The following is a 25,924-nucleotide window of genomic DNA, read 5'->3' as shown; positions in this document are numbered from 1 at the left end:
AGAGGAATGTGATCTATAATAAAATTTCAGCCAACTTGCTAGATTGTGGACACATTTTCATGTCTGAAAGCATAGCTGTAGCTAGTAGCTAGTTTGCTTGTAACCAGTCAATGAAGGTCTAAACAGTGCAGTGCATGACTGGAATTAGAATGTTATACATCAGTCTTTCAGTATCTAAAACTGATAGAGCATAAATTTCCTGGTCTGCTGGCAGATTCTTTGTTATCTGCCTTTTTTCCAGTTACACATGTTGTATTGTGACCCTGGAGTGCCACTGATTGTTTATCATGATTTTAGTGTCCAGGAAGCTATTCCTGAGCCAGAAGATGGGTCCATAGTGCAAAAAAAGGCGTTCAATTTCTTTAATGTGTGTGGTTAAGTGTTTCTAATGTGAAGAAAACCCATGTTATTACAGTATTCCAGATTCGGATTGCCTGTCATATTTGACCTTCACTGTTGTTCTGCATGGTAAATGATCAGTAGCCTTAACACTACTAATAAGCAGTTGTTTATATGATGAAGAGTTTGCATTTTGTTTTTTGTTTTTCTAATCCTAAGCCTGCATATTGTCTCACTGTGACTATGGCTGCCAAGTTGGACATTTTCTTTTGTTAAATTGTCTTCCTTTTTATTCATTCTGGTGTGTGTTCAGACCATTGCTTGAATATATATTTTGATTATGTATTTAATTATTATTTAAAGAGCCTCTGTAAAAAGCCAGGTTTCCCCCTAGGGACAAATAATGTGTTCTGTCTGTCCATCTATCCAACCAATGTAATTTGTGTTTGACATCATTGAATATATTTTCTGATATCCTTTCTTTTCCTGCACTTGAATGTCATACTCTTTTTGTCTTCTGTGATAAGTGTGCAGAGCTGTAGTAGTGTGCTTCCATTGTTGACAGTTATGTAGGAAAGACCAAACAATTACTTAAGGTCATCATCCTTTCCTATTAACATAACTGCGATTTTACATGGGTGAGTGCCCGTACAAAAATTGTTACCTTCACTTGAGTAGCAGGATAAAAAGAGGCAGAGAAAGAGACTCTCTACGCTGACCCAAGTCATTTCAGCAACATAGTTGTGTTTATAATTCACAGTTTCTATCAGCATTGTACCAGGGACCCTAACTATACCCGTACTTTGTGCCCTTCAAGCTGTCATTGACTAATCACACGGTGACAGGGCACGTTCTCAGTGAGCACATTTGTTCTACATATATAGCCAAAGATCTGCACACTGATGACAGCATGCAGCTTTTATTTTCTCAGTTCAGTGTCTGCTTCCCTGCTGTTGATCGATGTCATCGCTCTAAATAAAGCTTCATGCTGCCTTGTTAGCATGATTAAGATGGTTTTAGGGCGATGCAAGAGCACTAATTATAATATTTGAAGTTTTTTAAAACTTGTCACTTGAGCATCATGACCACCTTAAGAAAGAAAAATTGTGGTAACAAAAAACACTATTGGAGAAATACTGACGTGTACTTGAACACACAAATCATAAAAAGTCAAACTTGCATCATGTTAGCATTTTACACTCTGTCACCATTTTTACTATAGTCTTATTTGACTTTTTTGATGAAGCATTAGTGGAACTTAGGTTTTTATAACATGCATGTGTAAACCTACTAGTTTAACTATATTTGCATTTTAGGTATTTAGAGGTGAGGAAAAAGGCTTATAAGGAATATTGTAGTGAAAGTCAGGGGAAAGAATAGAACTGGAGACCTGCAGTGGTCCATTTCAGCTGCATACCTCCACATCCCCCAAATCCCCATCCCCACTGAAAAATGACAATTTCTGGTAACATTCAACCATTTCAAAGGATAATTTGGGTCTAATGCAACCTCATACCAGTATCATTAGAAGCACAGTAGTTGCAATGGCCACGGTGTACTGTAGTTTAGTATTGAAATATGTTTAGTAACTTGAAAGTAATGCAATGAAAGTCCATCTGTTATGTGAGAAAGTTAGTCATGTACTAGGTTCGTGATGATGATTCTCTTCAAGTGACCTGCTTAGAAAATAGTTCAGTAACACAGAGTCCTGGCAGTAGATTGCAGGGTCGTTTTGGGGAATGGCTAAGAAGTGAGATGTCTGTATAGAACTCTGACTTACCTGCAGTTCTGTCATTTCAGCTGACTCTTGCATCTTATAAGATTCAAGTTAAATGAAAGAGTGCACGAGGAAGCCAGGCATGCAAACCAGGTGGCTGATTCTTTATTGCAGTAAATATGTCTGTGAATTCTCAGGAAAAAATGTCTTAAAAGGATAAATGGTTTCAGTGGTTATCAAAGTGAGCTGTTTTGCATATATTACAGAAAATATCTGGCCATCCCAGGGCCTCCTTGCACTCCAGCATTCATAGAGCTGTAAGCGTTGCCATTTCTATCTGAAACAGTCAAATGTGTATGCTCTCTGGCTTATATGAAAGTCAAAACACAGTGAGAGAACAAATGCAAGTAACGATGATTAAATACTGCAAAACCTGCCACTAAAGTAAAGAAATGCCAGCAGGAAAAAAAAAACAACCCAGAGAAGGATTTGCCTTGAACTAATGCAAAATTTTTCTAGCTTGGGACTGAGTATATTCTAGATAACCAAATGGGATTGGCATACCAAATTTAAAGGAAATGGGCAGCAATTGTCCTCTATCCTACATAATATAGCACTAGAGAGCTGCCCCATGGGACATCCTGAGACTTTACTGGATATCATGGCCAGCCTGTACACTGGTACTGTGAGTGCTGTGTAGAGTGGAGACAGAAACTCTGCATTATTCCCAGTTAATTCTGGGGTTTGTCAGGGGTGTTTTTTTGCTCCTATTCTGTTCAGTGCTTGCATGGACTGGGTGTTGGGCAAGGTTGTGGGGTCCAGTGGCTGTGGGACATCTGTTGGTGAAGAAAGATTCACTGATTTTGACTTTGCAGACAATATTATGATCTTCACTGTGTCAATGAAGGCTGTGATCAGGACTCTCGAGAGACTGAGGGAGGAGTCTTGAGTGTCTGGGCTTGTGAGTATCCTGGATAAAAACCAAGATTCAGGCCTTTAATGACCTCTTAGGCACAGCCATTAGCAGTATGTCTGTCTGCTGAGTGAGTGTCGACTTTGTTGAGAGGGTCATGTGTCTGGTGACTCCTCTTATGAAGTTAGTAGACGGATTGGGAGAGCATGGGTGGTCATGACATCACTGGAAAGGATATCTATGCAAAAGTACGAAGGGCCAAGTCTTTAGAGTCCTGGTGCTTCCTGTTTTGCTATATGGTTGCAAGACATGGACGCTATCCAATGACCTGAGACAAAGACTGCTTCCTGTTTTGCTTTATGGTTGCAAGACATGGACGCTATCCAATGACCTGAGACAAGACTGGACTCCTTCTGTACTGTATCTCTTCAGAGAATCCTTGGATACCATTGGTTTGACTTTGTGTCGAATGAGCGGTTGCTCACAGAGTCCCGAATGAGGCACATTACCTGCATTGTGAGGGATTGTCGGTTACTGCAGCTATGACCATGTGACGCAATTACCCGAGGGTGATCTGGCTCGCAGGATCCTCATTGTTGAGAACACGAGTGGCTGGGCCAGGCCAAGGGGACGCCCACGTAACACCTGGCTGCAGCAGATAGATGGTTATTTTGGAGGGTGAGACTGGACCTCTTGTGTGTCTGGGGGGTTGCCAACCAGGATCCCGACCTGTTTAATCGTGTGGTGGGTTCAGCAACGCTCTGTACCAGTGCATGCTCCCCGACCAGACCTGACATGGTCAGATATTTATGAAAGTAGATGTAGTTAAGGCACTGCCAATAGGTAGTGCTTCCAACTGATGTTGAAAATGAATTGAAAACTACTATTTCAGGACTGTAGCTGGCATTAATCTCAGGGTTAATGCAGGTATCTGACAGCTTCTTGACTCATTGTGTTGTGCCTTTAAGTGACATTTTCAGACATTGCATTTCATGGTTAAACTCTAATCTATTCTTTAATGTTTCATAAAATACCAGACATACATGTAATCTTAAAAAAAGGTTTTCACTTTTGACCAGTGCTCATAGTTTAGGGAAGGAAAAAATATCAATGTATTGCTTCCACTGTGTGTTCAGACACAGCCCTAACTCATCTTACCATTGCATACAAGGCTGCTGTATTGGTTTTATTAATGTATATTAGCAAATACAATACAAGGAGGCAGTTTTTTCCCTTTCTTATGCCTAGACATATCAACAATAGCTTGATAATGCATGATTCAAAATGGAGGGGTGAGTTGTAAGAATCACTCAGTACTTTATAGAATGTCTTTACAGTGTGCCCTACAATAAACATTTAAAATGGCAATTAAAGACATGAATCTGCTAGGAGAAATGCACCTTTGTAGAACTGGATATTGGCTGAAAGGAATCTCAAAATGGCAGAGCAGTAGTTGACCTTGTGAACAGCTGCCTGACTTATGTACTGTGATTTGAGGAGCTCTTCTGCATGAGTGTAATTGAACTTTCCATAGTATAAGATCATTACATTATTTGGACCACTGCTTCATGACTAACATTTGATTAATTAAGCGCATTTTTGGAATTTAACAAGTGCCAATACTAGAGTCTTCATAACCTTTCTAATGTTTATGTTGAATTTGACACTGAGATAGCAGTCCCCCCACAAGTGCTTGAAATCTTTCCACAAACCATACCTTTGTGAGCACATTTCTAGTTACCTACTAAGCCCCCATCATTCATCAACTTTATAGGGGCCTTTCATTTTACAGTCATTTCCAGTGATGTCTCCACCATTATAATATTAAATATTACACAGTGCAGTTCAAAAGAGGTATCTTCTAAATTAAAGTTTATGTTGAAGCTGATGTATGGTCACCTGGTGAAAAGAAGCAATATTATGTTATAGAAAGGTTATAACAATAGAAACATTATCAAAAGACTTTTTTACTTTTACATGCCAAGGTGATAAACAAACAGCTAGAAATCCAGGGTCAGCAGCAGCCCTTTGCAGCCAGAGAGGTCTGTAGCAGTTTGGTTCAGATTTGTCCACTCACTTCTGGTATTTTATCAAACTGTTGCCTCTTAAACCTTATTCCTTTGTTTAGCCACGCTGTGCATGGCTGCTTCACTTGAATATGCCTTGGTTTGGCATGTGGGAAGTTTTCTTGATATTGGAATCCTGATATTGGGAAGCAAATACTTATCTTTCCAATGGAAACAATATTTAAAGTGTGAGATAGACCGTGAAAGGTATTCAGCAAAGCAGAATGACCTGATGGCTGTTACAGTTTAAACTGCTGAATTTAATTTAAGTTGTTGGTTCAATGTGCTGTCTTGCATTACAGTGTGGTAGAAATACTAGTGTGGTTAAATAAACCGACATTCCAAAAATGCTTCATACTGTTGATTTAATTATTATTGATCTGGGATGCATTTATTCAATAGAGAATCTTGGCCTTCTTTGTAAATCTGTGGTTCATTCTGAGCAGCAAGCTGGTAATTCTTATATGATTGGCACCTGCCTATTGCCTAGAGTCACTTAATACTGAAACCAACAGACACCAGTTGCTGTCTCTAAATGATTTTTTTTCATGAGTGATGCCTGAAAATGGCCCCACTAAATATGCAAAGTACCATCTTGATAATAGAACAGGAAGCTTTTGTTCTTGACCTGGACAAATACTGAATGTCTACTGCTATTAGTGTAGGTAACCCTTTAAATACAAGGGTATTATTTTATTTAGCTAATGCTTATATCCAGTGTGACCTAAAAGTCAAAAGGGAATGGTACACTTATTTCCATATACATTGCCTTGCAAAAGTTCACTTTCCTTGAAAGTCGACACCATTCTCTGGATTTCTGAAGATACACACAAACATTCCTCCAAAAAGTATTTTTGTTGACAACAGTTTATTTTTAAAGCCAAAATAAAAGATGTTGATGGAGAACTATAGAGAAAGCCAGAAGGAGTTGCATTGTGGCTTTGTGGACTAGGTGAAAGCATATGACAGGGTGCCTAGAGAGGAGTTGTGGTATTGTATGAAGAAGTTGGGAGTGGCAGAGAAGTATGTAAGAGTTGTACAGGATATAGGAGGGAAGTGTGACAGTGGTGAGGTCTGCAGTAAGAGTGGAGTGATGGATCTGTTCAAGGTGGAGGTGGGATTATGTCATAGATCAGCTCTGAGCCCTTTCTTATTTGCAATGGTGATGGATAGGTTGGCAAACAAGATTACACAGTAGTCCCCAAGGACTATGATGTTTGTGGATGACACTGATCTGTAACAAGAGTAAGGAGCAGGTTGAGGAGACCCAGGAGAGGTGGAGATATGCCCTAGAGAGGAGAGGAATGAAGGTCATTAGGACCAAGACAGAATACATGTATGTGAATGAGAGGGGGGTCAGTGGAATGGTGAGGATTCAGGGAGTAGAGTTGGTGAAGGTGGATGAGTTTAAATATTTGGGATCGACTGTACAGAGTAACAGTGTGTGTGGAAGTGAGGTGAAGAAGAGAGTGCAGACAAGGTGGAGTAGGTGAAGAAGAATCCCAGGAGTTATTTGTGACAGACGGGTACGAACAAAAGTGAAAGGGAAGGTCTGCAAGACAGTAGTGAGACCAGCTATGTTATATGGTTTGGAGACAGTGGCACTGATCAAAAAACAGGAGACACAGCTGGAGGTGGCAGAGTTAAAAGATTTTAAGATTTGCATTGGGTGTGACGATGATGGACAGGATTAGGAATAAGTACATTAGAGGGTCGACTCAGGTTGGACGGTTTGGAAACAAAACCAAAGAGGTGAGATTGCATTGGTTTGGACATGTGCAGAGGAGAGATACTGCATCTGCTGGGAGAAGCATGCTAAGGCCTAAGGGGAGGTTTATGGATGTGGTGAGAGAGGACATGCAGGTGGTGGGTGTGACAGAGCAAGATGCAGACGACAGGAAAATATGGAGACAGATGATTTGCTAATTGGTCAAAAGTGCATATTGTAAGGTTTCTAAACTCTTTTGGGACTCCCCCCAATGGGACGACACTCCAAAGAGTATCCTGAAGCGTGATCGAACTGTCTGTGGAAGACAGTTTATCAGTTGCTGGGAAAGTGCGGGCTCCCAACGCTGTAGCAGCTTGCAACTTAAGCAGATTCAAGTCGACCACAGTCACGCTATAAGCACTTGCTGTCGATGGGTGACGCAAGGAACATTATAAATGCAGGGAACAGGATTACTTGGCCACGACCCTGCCTGATTGCTGTGTCTGTGTATAGGAGAGTGGTAGATCCTGCTACAATAAATAACCGTGCTGTTCCTGTTTCAAGCTGAATTAAGTTGGTTTTGCTATAGTACTAAGACAGTGACTCACACATCACAATATATACAGTAGGTACAAATATATGAAAAAAAATGCTGCTTGCATAAGTATTTAAACCCCAAACATCCATATTTAGTAGGGCCTTCGTTTGCTGTGAAAACAATCTTAAGTCTTTTGGGTTAATTCGGAACCAGCTTTGCATGCTGCACAGGAGTGATTTTGTCTCATTTTTCCTATCAGATTTTCTGCAGATCATTCAGATTGGTTGAATGTCTTACAGTTTTCAGAGTGCTGCTGATTCTCAGTGGGGTTCAGATCAAGACTTTGACTAGGACTTTGTAGGACATTATTATTTTTTTGAGTCACACCAGTGTTTTCTAGGCCTTGTGCTTGAGATTGTCGTCTTGCTGGACAAGCCTCAGTTTCACAGCCATCTGCAACAGGTTCTCTTCCAGTATTTGCCTCCGTTTAGTTCCATCCATTCTTCTATCCATCTTAACAAGGTTCCCTGCTCCTTCAGACGAAAGGCATCCCAACTGCATTGAGCTATCACGACCATACTTCACTGTATTGATGGTCTCTTTTTTTAATTCAATGGGCAGTGTTGGGTCTGCACCATACATAGCACTTTTAATTTTGTTAAAAACATCTTCAATTTAATTTTATTGTCCCAAGCAGGAAATTTGGTTTGTCATCAGGTGTTACAGAGAAACCGTGGCATAACATTAAAAAACGTCAACCAAGAACACAGCCCCCAAACACAAACTTCATACAAATAAATAAAATGTAGAAGTGTGACCACAATACTTACAGTGAAGCGTTAAATCCAACATATTAGACATAAAATTAAACCTACTTTTAGGCTTCACTGATGATTGATACAAATACTGTTTATCCTGTGATTTAAGCCTGTGGATGTTTACTAAGATTGAACTGATTTGGAAAATTAATAAAAGTTTGAATGAAAGAGTATTGGAACCAATTGATTTTAACCTTGGAACCTGTGACCTGATTGCAACAACTGAAATTGAGAATAAAGGGGGAAAGTCATGTCTGACAAAATTCTTTTTCTGACTGACTACCAAGCTTTTTGCCACGTTCTAGCTGGTTTCCTTTCACACATTGTGACAAATTCCAGATCTACTTTTTTATGGATATTTGTAAGTAATTGTTTCTTTCTTGCCAACCTCCCAAATAGGCCACAGTTATGGAGAGCTGTTAATATTGTGGACTCGTGTATGTACCTCAGTTTCAACAAATGGCTTCTTTAGTTTCTTCAAAGTGATAGATGGCTTCTTTGTTGTTTGTCTTACCATTCTATGTCTTTCTTGGACACAAAGTTTTTGATGGATGGCCATCATTATATAGCAACTAAAGCACTTTTATATTTTTTGTACCCTTTTTCTGACTTGTTCATTTGTAACACTTTGTCTCTTCCTTCCGTGGTATGCTGTGTAGTCTTTATGTTTGCAGTGTGATCACAGCATGGCTAATGATCCCTAAACAGAGTGATTTATATATTCAAAAAATGTGACATTTATTGTGATTGCTCAAATGTAGAAACTAATTATTCAGTTAGATGCAAATGAGAGGCAAATATGTCTTGTTTGGGAATATTTTGGAACTTTAAGCTCTTGGAGTTTAAAGGATTTGAATAATTATACCAGGAGTGTTTTTCCAGTTTTCATTTTTTAAGAATGCTCTTTTACCAGATTGTTTACTTTGGCTTTACAAATAAACAGAACACTTTTTCTAAAATGCTTATTGGAAGAACATGTTTACATATCTTTTGAAATCCAGGCCATGGTGTTAACTTTTAAGGGGATTGAATACTTTTGCATGGCACTGTATCTACACATGCAGTACTGTTAAACTGAGAGCCATTTAAAACTGGAGACTGAATTGGAAACCTGGTTATTCACACCTCATCACCACAAGTAGGTTAATAGTTCTAAACCTCATTTATATTAGTTTCTCATGACTTTGAGAAAATGATAAGAGGCAGGCAGTGAGATGTTTCTGATGAGGAATGGTCGGCAATTTAAAGGACACAATTGATAGAATGAAGATGACCAGAGAAACTGCTCTAAATAATGTTTAATCCAGCAACTGAATGCAATATGGATGCTAAAGAATGCTAAAGATTCCTGACTTTCAATTCCACATTCCTGAGGTGGATAAGTAAAAGATGGTCAGAAAATAAATGGATGCATACAACCTAGGGGACAAAGTAGCTGTGAATTAAACAGACAAGTGACCATTTCTGACAACTGCTCTCCCAGCTTCCTCCACAACACACAAACTGGCAACTCTTTTGCTTCAACAGTAAGATTTTCTTTTTGTGTCATTAATTGAGAATGATGTGCATTGCAAGTGCTTCACCAGATGCTCTGACATGTTTTGCAATATCTGTAATGAGGTATGTTTACCATTATAAGGATAATAAATAGCCAGTTAACTCAAAGAGCATAATTTACTTACTAGCACTACTAAAACTGTGGCAGCACTTTGCCTAAGTCGGTTACGTCAGTTGTGTTTCCAACCGTATGGCAGAGCAATGATTGTGAGAAATGTGATTTGATCCCTGGAATGAGAGAAGCCAAAGAGGGCCCAACATCTATTACAAGGAGAAATAATTGAGCCAAATTAACAACAGACTTGATGTGATCATATATACCTAGTCTAAGACGTCTTCAAAGTTTGGCAGAGAGAACTTTGAAGAAGCACTGCAATGGCAAGAAATGTCCCAACATCTTTTGAACAGCAGTACAGAAAGACATGCAGTAAACAGTTTGTGTTGTTTTGTTTCTGATCGTCATCTTGTTGTCCTTCTCTGACTCTTTGACCGACTGCAGGGCTGACAGCGTGCCTCTCCTTTGTTCCACAATCGATGTTGGCTAAAGCTACTTATTGCAGTGGAAGAGACTAGCCTATGATAACAACATGGAGACATTACATTCTCAGGCTTGCTTTCTTTCCTTTGAAAAGCACTCTAAATGAGAATTATGTTTTGGAAGGATATGTTGGACCTTAGGTAACTGAGATACGGTGCTGGGATACAAGGAAGGAGAGATTCTTTTTGGCAGCAGCTTCTGTAGGTCAGGGTTTTCCGCCCTCTGCTTTTGTTGCTGGTATTAGTCCATTTCAACAGAAAGGTTGTAGTTTTCAAAAAATGAAGTGCTGCTTGGTATTCTGTGGCTAGGGCCTCCCGGTTAGTGATGTTGTTACGGTCCTGTGCCAGGTAGGCTTTTTGGGTATCTTGAACCACTTTTTCTGGCCTTCCTCTATTCTCTGACCTTGGGTCAAAATTGATAGAAGACTTGTCTGCATAGATGGGGATACTCATTCTAATACTGTAGCCCAGGCATGTCAAACACGCGGCCCCCGGGCCGCATGAGGCCCGCGACAGAAATCTGTGCGGCCCGCATGACCGATCCTAGTTAGCATTAAACTTGTACAAAATGATTACTATCATTTGTGATTGGAATCATTCTACATCTTCGGCGTTACTTATTGACTTTTCTTACTTCTGTCTTCTGACAAAAGCACGTTTTCCCACGGCATTACGGTACCGGAAACGTCATCTGCTAGTATAGCCACGAGCCTTGGCCAAAGTTAATGAGCCGCGACGTCGCAACTGAAGTGCTAGGCTGCAGCAGGGGCGGCCTTAGGCATGTACAAACTGTGCACCTGCACAGGGCCACCACGCCAATATATATTGAATATAAAACAGAAAGTGAAAATAACGACACAGCTGACGGCAATGTGGCCGAAAAACATTGTGTTTCTTGTTAATTAGTACGCTGTATTTACTAAGGTCGCTCGAGTTGGAGCAGTAAGCTATATGTAGTATTATAATGTTCTGCCGTAATGAGAATATCATGGGCCGCCACTTACAGACACACGCATATAGGAGCGTGTCATGAGCACGAGGCGGCTATGCAGTGTCCGCAACGGACAGGCGAAGGGGCCACCGATTCTTTCTCTGCCCAGGGCTGCCACGAGTCTAGAGCCGCTACTGGCTGGGCTGCTGAGACTGGCCACTGGTCAGAACTGACCATCATGAGTAGTAATAGCTCGCATATTTTCATGTTTTTTTTGCTCTAGTTTTATGTAATATTGTGTTAGTATTGTAACGAACAGTTAGTGCAGACTACAGCTGAAGATCTGAAGTGGACATGAGAAGTTGGTGAGTTGTTTATTAACAAATTTTTGTGATTTTGAGTTTGTAAAATTAGTGTAGGTCAGGGGACTTTTTGCATATCGGCTTATTTTACAATATAAACTTTGAAGTAAACTTAGTAAAGTAAAATTAGATTTTTGGAGGATTTGTTTTCCAACTTGAATTACTGAGCAATGAATTCAGTGAGCATTTTCGTGATTTCAGTTCACACGAACAGGACTTTGCGCTGTTTACGTCACCATACTCTTACAACGCTGAGAATACGCCTGAGAATATCCAAATGGAATTGATTGAACTGCAGTCAGTATCTATTCTGAAGGCAAAATACAACGAAGTTGGTGTGCCAGGCTTGTATGCTTTCCTGCCACCCTTGTATGTGCAAATCCGTAAGTTGGCATCAGGAGTACTGTCAATGTTCGGAAGCACTTACCTTTGTGAGCAATTGTTTTCGATAACGAAAGCTACCAAAACCCCACATCGCTCAAGACTTACCGCCGAGTACCTTTCATCCCTCCTTGCAGCTGCATGAGATTTCAAGCCTGATATTGACGAACTGGTTACTAACAAGAGAAGCCAAGTGTCGGGACAAAAGAAATAGATCTCACACTGTAAGACTCCTATATAAGCAATGAATATAATATAATAAGGACCTAGCTAAGAGACTAAGACTCTAATTGTACGCTGTTGTACGGAGATTGTATGGAAATAAATTGCTTTTCTTTAAACTTTTCAGTATTGGAAAGAAAGCTACAGTAACTTTGTATAATAGTATTTGTTACAGTGCGGCCCGCTGCTGTAGCCTGTCCAGAGAGTTGATTCTACATGATCATGGCTACAATGCTGGTGTTTTTGCCATGTGAGGGCACTGGAAATGGTATGTCAACCTTTCTGGTTGATATGCAGAATCTACTAGAGGTAGTGCTGATAGAATATCTCAAAATGTTTTAAAGTGACATTGGTAGGTAGCTCAGGTCTTGCTACCATACAAGAGAGTTGTGCTGCATAAGACTGCACGATTGACAATGATGACACCTTCCCAATTTTTCTGTTCCCTTCAAGAAAGTGAGATGTAGTCCGTAGACATTGTACAGTGTGCCACAATAGTTAAAGTGAAATACAGTAGGACTATGATGTGTGATAGTAGTAAAAGATTTTTTTTGTTTAATGGGTTCTCAATGATGATTTCTTCAGAGTTGTTCCGCTTGTCTAGATAGACTTAAAATTATCACCATAATTCATCATTACTGCAAATGTAAAAGTTAGTACAGCCCAAAACACGTCTGTTATGTCAACTTCTATGTGAATTCTGTGTAATAGAGCTGACGTGCAGCACACGACCGTGAAAAGTCGAGCAGGAATTGCTTGGGGCCTGGCCTTTGAAACAGGACACCTATTCCATGCCCAGAGTAACCACAGTTTGTTGTTCTTGTGCTCCAATTGTAGGATTTGTTGCCAAGAGGCAAACTGGATAGATCCAGCTGGCTTGTGCTTCCTTGCTTGCTCACTCTTGCTTATCTCAGCTTGCCTGCTAATGGCCCGCCAGGAAGTGCTTTCCTAATATGGGCAGAGGTGCTGTTATTCATCTGTCGCCTTGGCAGGAATGTAATGTGGGTGTGTGTGACGGTGGGTGCCCAAGCCCAGCTGAAGTATTGTTCACTTCTGCCACAGGCCTCAAGTAATTGTGTCCATGTGACCAGTGAGGGAGGGTAGGTTGGGTGGGATGGTGGTCAGCAGGTGCTTATTAGCTCTGTTATGGATGTGGAGGAGCTCACACACACATGGCTTAATGGAACTCTTTCTAAAGAAATAAACATGTTGATTCCTATTGTTAAGGACATTTTTTTTTCCAGGAACTGCTTATCTGATTGTTCTCAGAGTGTGCTGCCCTGCTCCCCAATGTGTCTCATGCTTTGACACACTCGCCTTATACAGAACTGCCTCTTTATGATTATTATTGTTATTGTATGGATGTGTCTCACTAGTGCTTTTTCATGACACCAAGACAAAAACTGTGTTTTATATGGCACCTTGCAATGAACCTCTTTTGAGGTTTTATTAAGGAATCAAAATATTGAAGCAAAATGGTCTAAGCTGTGTGTAGCCACTGCAAACATCCTGCAAGTGAGGAACAGGAAAAAAATTCTCTGAAGAAAATGAATCCTCTGAGACACAGAGAGCCAGCAGCACTCCTAAGAGCACAGGCGCGCCAACATAAGTGAGGCAAGAGCAGAAAACCTGGCCAGGGTTTGTAGAGTGCCATGGCGAGGTGGCCACAGACCACATTGTCTGGCATGATATCTGCTGTGATTGGCCCAATGCTAATGCCACTGCTGACCACCAACTCCGCTTCTTTCTGGTTCTCACCTCTTCTTTTGTTCTTATTTTACAGCAACGCAAGACATATCTTGAGCGCAGTGTGAAGGATGCAGAGGATAATATCCGGGAGATGCTGATGGCCAGGAGGTCGCAGTGAACACACTTGGTCTCCTTTTGCTCTTCACACTTACTTGTACAGCACTGTTGACCCGGTCATTAAAGAAAGTTCATATGTTTTGTGTATCTTGTAAGTTGATATGAAAGTCAAGGCTGCAGACTGGAAAGCATGAATGGGGATATGTTTCCAGCTGTACCTCAAAAAATCTAAAGACCACCACATCCAACCAACCCTCAGAGCTTGACTGTGGCTACACAATGAATGGGTTTGCTGGCAAACTGGCAAGCAGCAGGTTCAAATCCTTCATATCTGAATGTAGTAATGCCCTGTTTATGCCTTTGACCCCAGATTAAATATAAAAGAAAGTGCATGACCGGTTAAAACAACCCCCACAAGGTGTTACATGGCGCTGCCTTTACCAAACACATTGATCCAACACTGAATGTCATTGTTTGAAAAATTATCTGAATATGCCTCAGGAAACTTGATTCAGATAGGATGTTATCTTGTCCAATTTTGATTGGTTCTTTGTTGCCTAATAACAAGACATTTAACCTTTGACTGTCACCCGCAGAGGCAGCGGCTCATTGTATTACTGTTTTGTCCGAATGAATCATAGTCTGATCAAGAGGGTGAGGTTCATATTCATGTTTAAAGTCACTTGGAAATCTTTGAGGTTTCTTTGGGCAGTGTACAATTACAGGCATTTGACAGGATTGCTGCTGTTGATAAAGCACACAGAGTCTCACTCCATATTTTATGTGTCTACATAGGAAATTCAACTTTTTAACAGAAAGCTCAAGAAATGCCATAACAAACAACCCCATTCAGGCACACACAGTAATTGGGAAAAAAAAAAAACCTTCTGACTTGGCTAAAGATAGAAAGCAGTCACAGTGAGGCATTATAAAGACATTTTGGAATGGTCATCCAACAAAACCCACTCTATGAGCCAATTACGCAGCACTCAAGATGGTCAGAAAGAGCTTTAGTGACAGCTAGTGATTGGTAAGCCTATAATCCACAGAATAAGAGCAGCGATCACTAAAGGGCGCCTTTCACTTGCATAATTAAACCCACTGCAAATGCATGGTCTCGGTGTGCTGGAGCCTGTCCTAACTACATTAGGTGGAATGCATGAAGAACCAGAGCATTGTGGGGCACAGTTGGTTATTCATATCTAGGCAGTTTACAGTGGATTCAGACAACATTCAGAGCCCTGCACTTTCTGCTTCGTTTACCATGTTGTAGATTTCATTTTTAAATGGAAACACATTTGTTAATTTCACCCATCAGTTTACCCTGAATAACCCATAATGACAAAGTGAAAACGTTTTCAGAAAGGTTTGCAAATTTATTATAAATCAAAAAGTAAAATCTTTCATTCATATAAGCATTGAGACCCTTAACTCAGTACTTTGTAAAAGCCCCTTTGGCAGCATTTACAGCTTCGAGGCTTTTTGGAAAATCTCTGCAAGCTTTACACACCTGAATTTGGGCTGTTTATCCCACTCTTCCTGGAAGATCCTCGCAAGCATCGTTAGACTGGATGGGGATAGCAAATGTATCCATTTAAAAGTGAATGTACCATACAGTTGTGTGTGCAGAAAGTGAGAGGGTCTGAATAGTTTCTGAAACAACTGTAGATTCATCAGTAGACATGACATCCAACCAGGAGATGTGAGAGAAAGCCAACACGAAGGTTAGATAAGTATGCAGTCTCCACATACATGGAATCCAGGCTGATATTTGAACCCAGGACTTTAAATAATGTCCTACTACTACTACTCTGTCCAAGATGAACAGTGCTGTCTGTCCAAAGGTGCAGTAAACCACTTGGATAATCACTGGAAGAACATTTAAGAGAGTGATGATGTAGCAGGTGAAACACCACCCTGGATTCAAGAGCAAGAGGAGCTCATTACAGCTGTGAAGTATGGAGATGGGAGCGTAACAGAGGATTGAAACAATCAGTGGAATATTAGTTGAGTTGAGATGTTACCTCAGATCCCACAGGAGAATAACTGAAAAAAGGAAATGCTTTCAGGAATGGCCAAGCTAAAGTCCTTATATGATCCAAATTGAAAGCGAGCACCATTCCTGAAAAGCAGGGCACATAAACCATGAGATGGAAGAGTCAGCTTCAGGGATGGCTGTGGAACTTGAAGTGTGAATCTCGTACAAGAAGGTTTTAAAACAGGAAAGCCAAAGCCACATGGTGGACCAATGTGTGGTTCAGGTCAAAGCTGCTACGACTAAATGTAAGCTCTTACATACTTTTATCAGTCCCATAAATCAAGGACAATGATGTTCTTTTGTGTGTTTGCTTAATCAGATTCTCTTTCTCCTAGCTAGGATTAGGATGAGCTCACATTAAAACAGGAGACTCCGACGTTCTAAAGGACTTGCAGCAGGCCCAGTCTTCTAGGGCTGCTTTCTTTGGCTGCCATAGGATATAAGATGAAGCTTTTGGACTAGATCTCCATTTGGCTATTATTGAGGTTATTGCCCAACATTCCTGACTCGGAGGTAGTAAATCATGGATACCTACCATGAGTTATTACAGCAAAGCTAGTGTGATTCATGGCACTTTATAAAATGAGAAAGGGATCAGTATCTGAATCTTTAATTACTGATAAGGCTTAGGTCTACTCCAGTTTTCTTACAGGACTAGGAGTCCCAAAAAAGTACCAAAATGTTCACCTAAAGACATGACGGTCAGAGGCCCAATCCCACTGCTGCACCGCATGACTTCCATTTGCTTGTTTCTGCTGTTGCCCTCAGGGCTGAGCGCTGAAATGACTGAAAATGACAAACACGTCCTGTAAGCAGGACTCCACATGCAGAACGAAAGCCATAAAGGAGGAATTTCTCAGTCCAGGTGCTCACCTTCACACATCCATGCTTTTGTATTTCCAGACTAAAATTTAAAGTGAAGCGCCTTGGGCTGTGCGTGCTTGCAGCTCATCCATGTTCTGAGCTTCCATATTCCACTGCAGGGTTGCCATTCTGACAGCAGTGGGCACAAGGAGGCACTAAACACTGAGAGTGGTGCCAGTTCATCATAGGGCATGCTTACACAAGACTGGACCACATTCAAGACACCAGCCACCCTAACCAACGTCCATAGTGAACATGGGAAAGGTGAGCAAAACTGCCTGAGAGAAGGAAGCCAGTTGGGAATTGAATAAATAATCACATTTATAAAGCGCATTTGTAACCTACCAAAGCACTTTACATAGACAGTGGGGAGCCACTTCTACCACCACCATCACCAATGGCAGCGTCCACCACAATCGGTGGGCTCACCACACATTAGCTATTAGGTAGTGAAGAGGTGAGATAGCCATTTAGAGACGGGGATAATTAGGAGTCCTCAATGGACAAGTCCACGATGGGCAGTTTAGCCAGGACATTGGGGTACACCCTCCTCTTTTCAAAAAAGATGCCCAGAGATCTTTTACAACCACAGAGAGGCAGAACCTCAGTTTTACATTTCATCTAAAGAATGGCACCATTTATTCAGCACAGTGTCTCCATCACTGAACTGGGGCATTGGGATTCACACACAGACCACAGAACAAGCACCCTCTGATGGCCACACCAATGCCCAAGCTTTGCCTAGGTGGTCTTCCATTCAAGTCCTGCCTGGGCACAAACATGTTTAGCTTCAGGTGGGTGACCTGTTCTGAACTGCAGGTGGCATGGCTGCTTGAGGTTCAATGCTCCCAATTTTAAATTCAAAATGGACCAAGAATTTTCTGAGGTAAAATAAAACATTAAGGAATGAAGTCTTCACTTACTATAGCGCCTTTCATGGTGTAAACGAGCACAGTGCATCTCACTGGTGAAGGCTTTAGGCCATGGTGCCAGTGACCACAGTCTTGCGTTTTCCAGCAAAGCCCATTAGGCAGGGCAAAGGGAGTGGGTCCAGCTGGAGACATGTATGTTTAGTGGCCATCTTAACAGATGGGTTTCACTAAACCCCAGTGCTTGAAGTGGGCCAGATCTCACCAGTATGGCACTTCTAAAATGTTGCCATTTGGAATACTGGGAGCTTTTCCATACATACCTGCAGCGACTGTAGTTGGGCAGTACCAGCACTTCTCACAACCTCTCGACACTATACAGTATTATGAATCGGTTAGTGCCTCCTGGAAATGGCAGCAGTCTTCACGCCTTTACTCCATGAATCCTGGAGGTGGCATATATGTGTGTGTTGTAAATCTATGATGGAGGATCTGCACTCCAAATACAGCCCCACCCCTGCAAGCATGACATATGTCCATCCACCACCAGATAGCTGTGAAAGCAGAAACACCATGAGCGCTACCTCTTCAATTTTTTCATTTCATGCAATGCTAGATGACATTCCTAACATTCTCAGAACCCCTCAAATTATGGAATCAGTCCTGGTGAAGGTACCAGTCCACTGCGGGGCACACACCTGCAATGAACCAATCTGAAGTCTCCTAACTACATTAAGGCACATGCTAGTGGTTTGGGATGAAGAACTCCACATGGACAAAAACCTGATACAGTACAATATAATTTATTTTTGTATAGCCCAGAATCACACAAGAAGTGGAATTTGAAATCAGGATGTCAATTCCGTGAATCATTGCGCCACCGTGCGGCCTCCAGCGTTTGATCACAAAAAAGAAAGTCGCTGCGAGAGCGAAGAGGCAACCAAATGCTGCGTGCAAACCACGCCATCTTCTGGCAACTCTACGTATTGCAATTAATGGAGACGATACGCGCTCTTACCATGTGTTTTTTAAACATGCAACTTAACTCACTTTAGTTCTATATTGAGATAAACGCAAAATCCTTTAAATAAATAAGGAGTATGTTTTAATATACAGCCTTTCATATATTTACAGAGGTTCAGCTTTACACTTACAAAGCTGTGCGCATTAATAAATGCAACATTCGGCACAAACGCTTGATCACATCAGGCTTTAATCGCTACTGCCGTTGTAATTCTTTTAATGATCTTAAAAATTGGTCATTCACGAGGTCCTCTGTCTCCCATTTCTTGACTAGGACCACGCCCCCTAGTCTCCTTTGCCCAGCAGTCTCAAATTCCAGACAGCGGTGAATCTCCGCGCTCTGCCTCTCCATCGGCCTGAAACTCTCAACGAGTGGACTGATCCGACTGCCCTTTGGTCTTCTACACACATCCGGGACTTCCATCACCCGGTGATTTGGGACATGAGACAATACAAAGGACAAAAATGGTCGCGACTGGCCCAGGAAGCAGCCTTATGGAAGCGTAACGGGCGAAAGAGACCTCGACGCAACTCTGCTCGCAACAGCACAGGCTCGCTGTAAATGCCTCTTGCCCTCTAAATGAAATTCGTTTTCACTCCGCACATAGTCAGTTTACAGTAATAAATGAGACATGGACACAATAATCAGTGCAGTCGTCAGAATTCCAGATGAGCACTGAAGGTTGTGCTTTAAACAGAGCGCGGCCGCCCTCTTGTGGACCTTCTAAGTACTGTTTATAACTAGGCTCTACCAGAAAAGACGACTGCTTAGGAAAGAGAGAGGAACTGAGCACAGAAGGCAGAGGTCTTACAAAGAAGAAATGTGACAAAATGATATCCACATTGAAATTACGGCTAAAGGGCGCCACAGTCTACAATCCAAAGTCTTTCTGGATCAGATTAGATTAACTTTATTAATCCAAAGGGGAAACTTGGATGCATACAGCATCTGACTTATAAAAAGAACAAGGCTAGAAACTCACAGGACAAATTATGCATTCAATCAATACATTAATGTATATTGTGCAGAAATTTCAAAATGATCATAGAGTATCAGCATTTAGTTTGGGGTGCCAGGAGGAAGCACTGAACTGCCTAATAGAGTGCAGAAAAGACCCCTGGAGGGGCTTCTTCACACATATCATAGAATGAGCCTGTGGCTGAAGGTTCTTCAAGACAGCACCTCCTGGAGGGGATGGAGGGGATTTTTCATGATAGCGTCCAGTTTTGCTCCTCTCCTCTTTTCCATAGCAACTTCTAGTGTGTTCAGGATTTGCCCCGTGATGGAGGAGATTTTCTGATAAATTTTTAAACATTTCCAGTAGCTTGCTGCACACATCAAAAGACCTGAGTCTCCTTAGCAAGTCTAGTCTGCTCCAGCCCTTCTTGGGCAAAGCCACTGTGTTGTCAGACTTGTCGAGTTTGTTGTTCATGTGAACTCCCAGGTACTTGTAGCTCTGCACTACTTCCATGCCAACCGCCTGAATGGTGACTGTTATCAGAGGTTCTTTGGCACAATGGAAGTCCACCACCAGCTGTTTTGTCTTACTGATGTTGAAGTATAGGTGGTTCCATCTACACCACAAGATGAAGTCCTCTACAATCCTCCTGTACTCTGACTTGTCTTCATTATTAATGCAGCCCATGATAGAGGAGTCATCAGAAAATTTCTGTTAAATTTTTATAATGAACAATGCCAGCTGATTACTGATTTCATTACTTTAAAAGGATGATTACATGTCTTAAAGGTCGTTAACAATTTTTCTTTGATTTACAAAGCTTAGCGGGCATTGTTGGGGTTACAAATTGCCAATCTTTTCCAGGGCTGGTCACTGTAAGACGTTTGCCAGTTCTCCCTGGTTCTTCATGGGTTTTATTCTCCAGAATCTGCAGTCTTCTGCCACATTAGGTCAACTGGAGACCCCACGAGGACTCTATGTGTCCAAAAGTGTACCCTGTGATGGATTGGCACTTCCCATGACTCAAATGGAATAAGCCAGTCAGGAGATGGCAGGGTACAGAGCACACCCTTACAGCAAGGGCAGGGGATACAAGTGGTGGCAAAGGGGTTCCCCATCAGCCTCCAAGATGAATCTCTCATCTTGTGTGGAGATTCATATCCCACGGGGCTGACAAAAGCAATTAGGAATTATAGCCAGCCAGAAAGCCCTCCTGCTGGGAGAATGAGGGTCATTGGGTAAAAGAGCTTGACAGGCCACATCCATTAGTGGCTCATTTTTGGGGATTCAGATACCAAATTATCTGGGAAGAAAAATAGATTAAAACATAAATAAAAATAATCACACAATTCTAGAAAGGTCCTGGCAGCAGACAGATAAGAACATATGAACATGACTTATACACCAGCTTCAGAATTACCCAGCAGGCCACTCCTGGCAACAGAAGCTGCTAAAATGGCTCCTCTGTTTTCATTTGGAGGCTGGGGAGTTGGGTGCTTGGGCATGGTGGGGTGTAGTGGGTGTATTCACAGGTCCCGGGATCCACTGTCAGGATGGTGTCAGACATGGTAGGAAATCCTCTGCAGATACCGGGAGAGCATGAAAGTCACGCAGGTTAGGTTGAACAGCGACTGGGTGCACAAACAGGCCCTGCATGGATGGGAACTTCATTCAGCGCTGCCAGGACAGGCTCAAAATGACACTCCATTGGAATAAAGAGGTTTGAGAAGGAGACGTTGTTGGCAGGGAGCCGGGCAACATGATAGAATGGCTTGGAGATTTCCTCATCTCGAGGTTCTCCCACCACCACACAAGTGAATCCTCCCATTTTCTGTATCTGCTTACTCCAACACGGCTCACTGGAGATAGTGAGGTACAAGCCAGGAACCAACCTATGCCAGGGCATCATTGGGTACATTCATGAATTGCCAATTTAGAATCTGCAGGATTTCTAGTTTGAAATGAAACCTCTCAATAGGGTTTTTTTTGGGCGTGGGTCTGGGGGCTGGGGGGGGTTTGGGGGGGGGGGGCTTCCCCTTGGCCTGGTCCAGCCGCTTGGGACCTCAGCAATGTGGATCCTACAAGCCCATTGTCTGCACCAATGCCAACAGACAGCCGAAAAACAAGGAAGAGATCAGCCACAACTGCAGTCCAACTGTGCCTACCGCACTCTGTGGAGAACTTTTATTCCTGGGCCGGCAGCAGATTTCATTCAAATCTCAAAACACCTCGCGAGTGCATCTCATGCTGGGAGTACAAAAAGGCCTCCTACTTCTCTTTCCAGCAAGGGTGGCTATTAATATCTGCACACTTGTCGAGGTTGAGTTACATGAGTCGCTCATTTTAGATTTGAAAGGTCCACTTTCTGCAGTATTGGCAGGATGGCTTTCTATTTAAGGGTCAGCTCAGCAATGTGCCACAAGGGAGAATGACCACCATAGAGAGTTCTAGGCTGAAAGAATGGCCACAGCACACCGCTGGCTCCTTTCATGCATCTCAATGTCCAGTAGCCCCAGGGCAGTAACATGAAAGGCACTCCATTAATAAAAGTTAATTCTGAAGAAAAGAAATGAAGAATTCACTTACATCCCAGGTGGCTGCCAATGTCCCCATATTGCTTTTCCAACTGACCAGCATGCCACAGATGTGGTCTGGTGGCACAGATATGCTTGGAAAGACCCACAACTGAGCCAGTAGGCAACACCCACAGACATGAAGAGAATGGTGACACTACATCTTCTGAGACCACCTTGGATTCTGCTCCATTTACCATATCAAGGCTCTGTGGTGACTCTCCACTACCAGATGACAATCCAAACTGTCCTTTCCTTACAGCTTCAATGACAAACCAAAACATATTGGAGACCTTGAGCTCCACTCTCTCTGGTGGCGAAGTCTGGGAGCAGTGGCGTGAGGACATTCAGCCCGAGGCCAGTGACATGCCTTTGTTCCATGAAGCGCTCAATAAAGGTGACCTTCCTGCTGCTTTAAATAACTACTGGCCTGCAGCTCACTCACATATTTGAGGCCAGTCAGAGCCGGCATGCCACTCAGTGTGCCCACCCAACTCCATTTAACGATGGTGTCAAGGCTTAGAGGTGGCAGAACTAAATGACAGTGGTGGCAGAGGTAAAATTCAATTCCCACACATCCTTGTCTTAGAAAGTGAAGGTAAGGGTCTCCTTTAGCAGGTGACCCGGGTGGAACAATAGGGGCTCCTGGCCCAGATGTCAGTTATTCATAGTTAATCTCAAGTTACAGTCCAACATTTGGGCCCCAAGACAAACCTAAGCATCATAATCTACTGAACAAACACAGTCAAGCACAATTTTCCACTCGCACCATGTTAGGTCAAGTCAGGTTGGGGAACGTTGCTGCACCCACCACATGACAAAACAGCTCAGGATCCCAGTTGGAAAACTCCCAGGAAGACATGTGGTCAAGTTCCACCTCTGGAAAAGTCCATCTATCTGCCACAGCCAGGTGTTACGTGGGCATCCCCTTGGCCTGGTCCAGCCGCTTGGGACCTCAGCAATGTGGATCCTACAAGCCAGATCACCCTTGGGGGATCGTGCCAAATGGCCAAAGTGCCATAACTTATGCTCCTCCACAATGCAGTTAATGTGACTTATTTGGGACTCTGTGAGCAACCGCTAATTCAACACAAAGTCAAAGCAGTGGTACCCATAGATACTCTGAAGAGACACAGTCCAGTCTTTATCTCAGGTCACTGGATGGCATCCATGTCTTGCAACCATATAGGAAAACAGGAAGCACCTCCACTCTGCACAGTATTCCAAGTACTGTACTAGTGTAGAGGCAGGACATGGTATCCAGCAACTTCAGGGGATTCCATGAAGTTGCAGGATGTCCCACAGGGTAGCTCAATCAACGGAGTTGAATGCTTTATCTAAATTGACAAAGGCTGTAAAGTAACCCTACTTATATTCACATTTGCGCTTGATGAGAATCCTCAGTGTCAGGATGTGGTTGATAGACCTCTTAGGCATAAAACCAGATTTCTCCAGTTGCTGGTAGGTGAACAAGTGATCATGGATCCTATTGAGGTTGGCTCTAGCAAGGACCTTTCCTCCTGTAGTTGCCGCAATCCAGGTGATCAACCTTCCATTTCCAGAGAGGGACGACAAGTCCCATTATCCAGTCATTTGGGATGATGCCAGTCTCCCAAATGTAAGCAAAGATTGCTTGCAATGCCAGGAGGACAACCTTACCACCAGCCTGGAGAAGTTCATCCTTGATACCACAGATCCCTGTAGCCTTCTCTACCTTTAGCTGGTCGGTCCACCACCTGTGCAATCTCTGTGAGATTTGGTAGTTCACAGATAATTGTTGGATCATCCTCAAGAACTGTGGACTCAGAGGTGCCCATCATCCTAGCCAGAAGATCAGCTTTAAACAGCTGCTCAAAGTAGCCAGCCCAGCAGGTCACAACTGCAACATTATCTGTATGAACTGTTCCATCATCCATCCTGATTGTGACTTTCTGAGGAACAGATTCGGATGTGCATAATGCTTTGATTCCTCTATAAGCAGGATGTGGGTCACTAGACCATAGATATGTGTCACTTGCTCACAGATTCCTCTAACAAATACCTCCTTATCTGTGCTCAGAGCCCTCACAGACCGGAGTTGCAATCAAGCCATGCACTGCAACTCCTCTTGATGATATCCAGGGTGCCCTAGGAGATGAAATATCTCCTTCTGGGAACACCGGCAAAACCAACACGACCCTCAGCAACGTTCAAGGTCTTCTCACAGAAGGTCTCCTACATCACATTAGGATCAGTAGTCACACTTAATTCCTCACATACACTGTTTGCAAACTCATAAGAAACAGCCTGATCTTGGAGTCTAGCCATGTCTAGCCTCATTCTGCTCATATGTGGTAACTTACTGGACCTAAGCTGGATCTTCAGAGTGGCAACAATTCTATGGTCAGAATTCACAAACCGGGCATTTCTGTAGACCCTGCAGTTCTTTAGAAGCCTCCAGTGTCTGCCAACGAGGATGTGATCACAACATCTTCTTGAATTTACATGCAGTGTATGTGCTGCCTATTCACAAGAGAAACGTTCCCAAAAGATGCTGTACAGATGCCAAAATAGGCTCCAGCTCTCCACGTGTCAAACAAATAGCTAATAGGACACTGCAGCATGGCTCTCTGTGCAATTGTAACGATCACAAGGAGAAAGGAAAAGGAGATAGTGGAATACTGGCCAGTGAGTGATGCTAGGCTGCAAATTTTTAGTTGTAAATGAGAACAACTACACACCTAAACAATCTCCGTATGTACACAAGGCTTGTAACTTGGGCGTCAAGCTCCATTTTGTGCTTTGCTGTTGAGACGAGTCATCAATTTATCCAGAACTCTTGCCATAACAGCCAGCGTCCACAGAATGTTGAGGGCAGCTCAGAAAATCATGAAGAATTTGTCCAGTACTGCAAGTTCCATGGAACCTGACAGAGCAGCTTTAAAGAGCGTCGAGCCATGGCTTGGTGTGCACACGGAGGCCCAGTATATGGCTGACTTGCATGTTTTGCTCTCAGCATCAGTGGCTTCTTTTATAAAATATGCTTACGTGCAGAAATGTGTGTCAGCTGTTTCTTACACAAAAGTCGGGATTGAGAAATCAAACTTTGCATGGACAAGGACTAATGAGAGTTAAAACAAGTTTTGATTATCTCTAAGTCCTGCACAGACTTCCTGGTGAATCCAAAGAGCAGTACAATGAAGTGAACCGAAAATACTATTTTACTGCACATTTCAATGACGAGTCAGTCACATTCTGAAGTTCTTGAAACTAATTATATATGTTAGTTGATATGTTCTCTCAATACAGCTGTCTTCAGTGTTGGTAATAACGCTTTATGCATAAGCTTAATGTCAATTACTTTTAGTATGTAGCCTGTCTATTTTGTCATTACAAAGGATGTGCTGTGTGTTGTACAATGTAACTGGCAATGGCAGTGTTAGCTCTTTTGGAGGATTTCACCAAAGACAGGGCAAAGTGTTTACAGGGATCAATAGGTGTGGGGTGGGCGTAGGTCTAAGTCTGCTTGTTGCTACCTCATGCACCCACACGACAGGCCACCTTCACAACCTAAACCTTCTACAGTGCTAAAACTATTAATTCCCACCATTATATAATTTCCACCTATCTGAATATCCTCACCAAAATGACTTTGAACTATCACCACTACCCACAGCATCATTATTGCAACCCTCACTCTCACCCTCTTCAAATATTACTTCAC

The 25,924-nt window shown here is 42.4% G+C and overlaps 2 protein-coding genes across 3 annotated transcripts in view; both read left to right on the top strand.

Annotated features, from left to right (window-relative positions):
• The window catches only part of pfdn1 (prefoldin subunit 1), a 102,235-nt gene extending 88,202 nt beyond the window's left edge, over positions 1 to 14,033 (top strand). For both annotated transcript variants that reach the window (XM_051934194.1, XM_028813742.2), the window contains one exon: positions 13,873 to 14,033. Coding sequence is in view for 1 of the 2 variants with exons in the window: in XM_028813742.2 (XP_028669575.1) it covers positions 13,873 to 13,956 (84 nt within the window). In the remaining variant the exon portion in view is untranslated. The remainder of the gene's footprint in view (positions 1 to 13,872) is intronic.
• LOC127529729 (uncharacterized) overlaps positions 1 to 25,924 on the top strand; it is a 455,734-nt gene that overhangs the window by 268,255 nt on the left and 161,555 nt on the right. The window lies entirely within an intron of this gene.

Source organism: Erpetoichthys calabaricus, chromosome 11, assembly GCF_900747795.2.
Source record: "Erpetoichthys calabaricus chromosome 11, fErpCal1.3, whole genome shotgun sequence".
Taxonomy (NCBI): Eukaryota; Metazoa; Chordata; class Cladistia; order Polypteriformes; family Polypteridae; genus Erpetoichthys; species Erpetoichthys calabaricus.
This window is presented reverse-complemented; position numbering and strand designations above follow the sequence as displayed.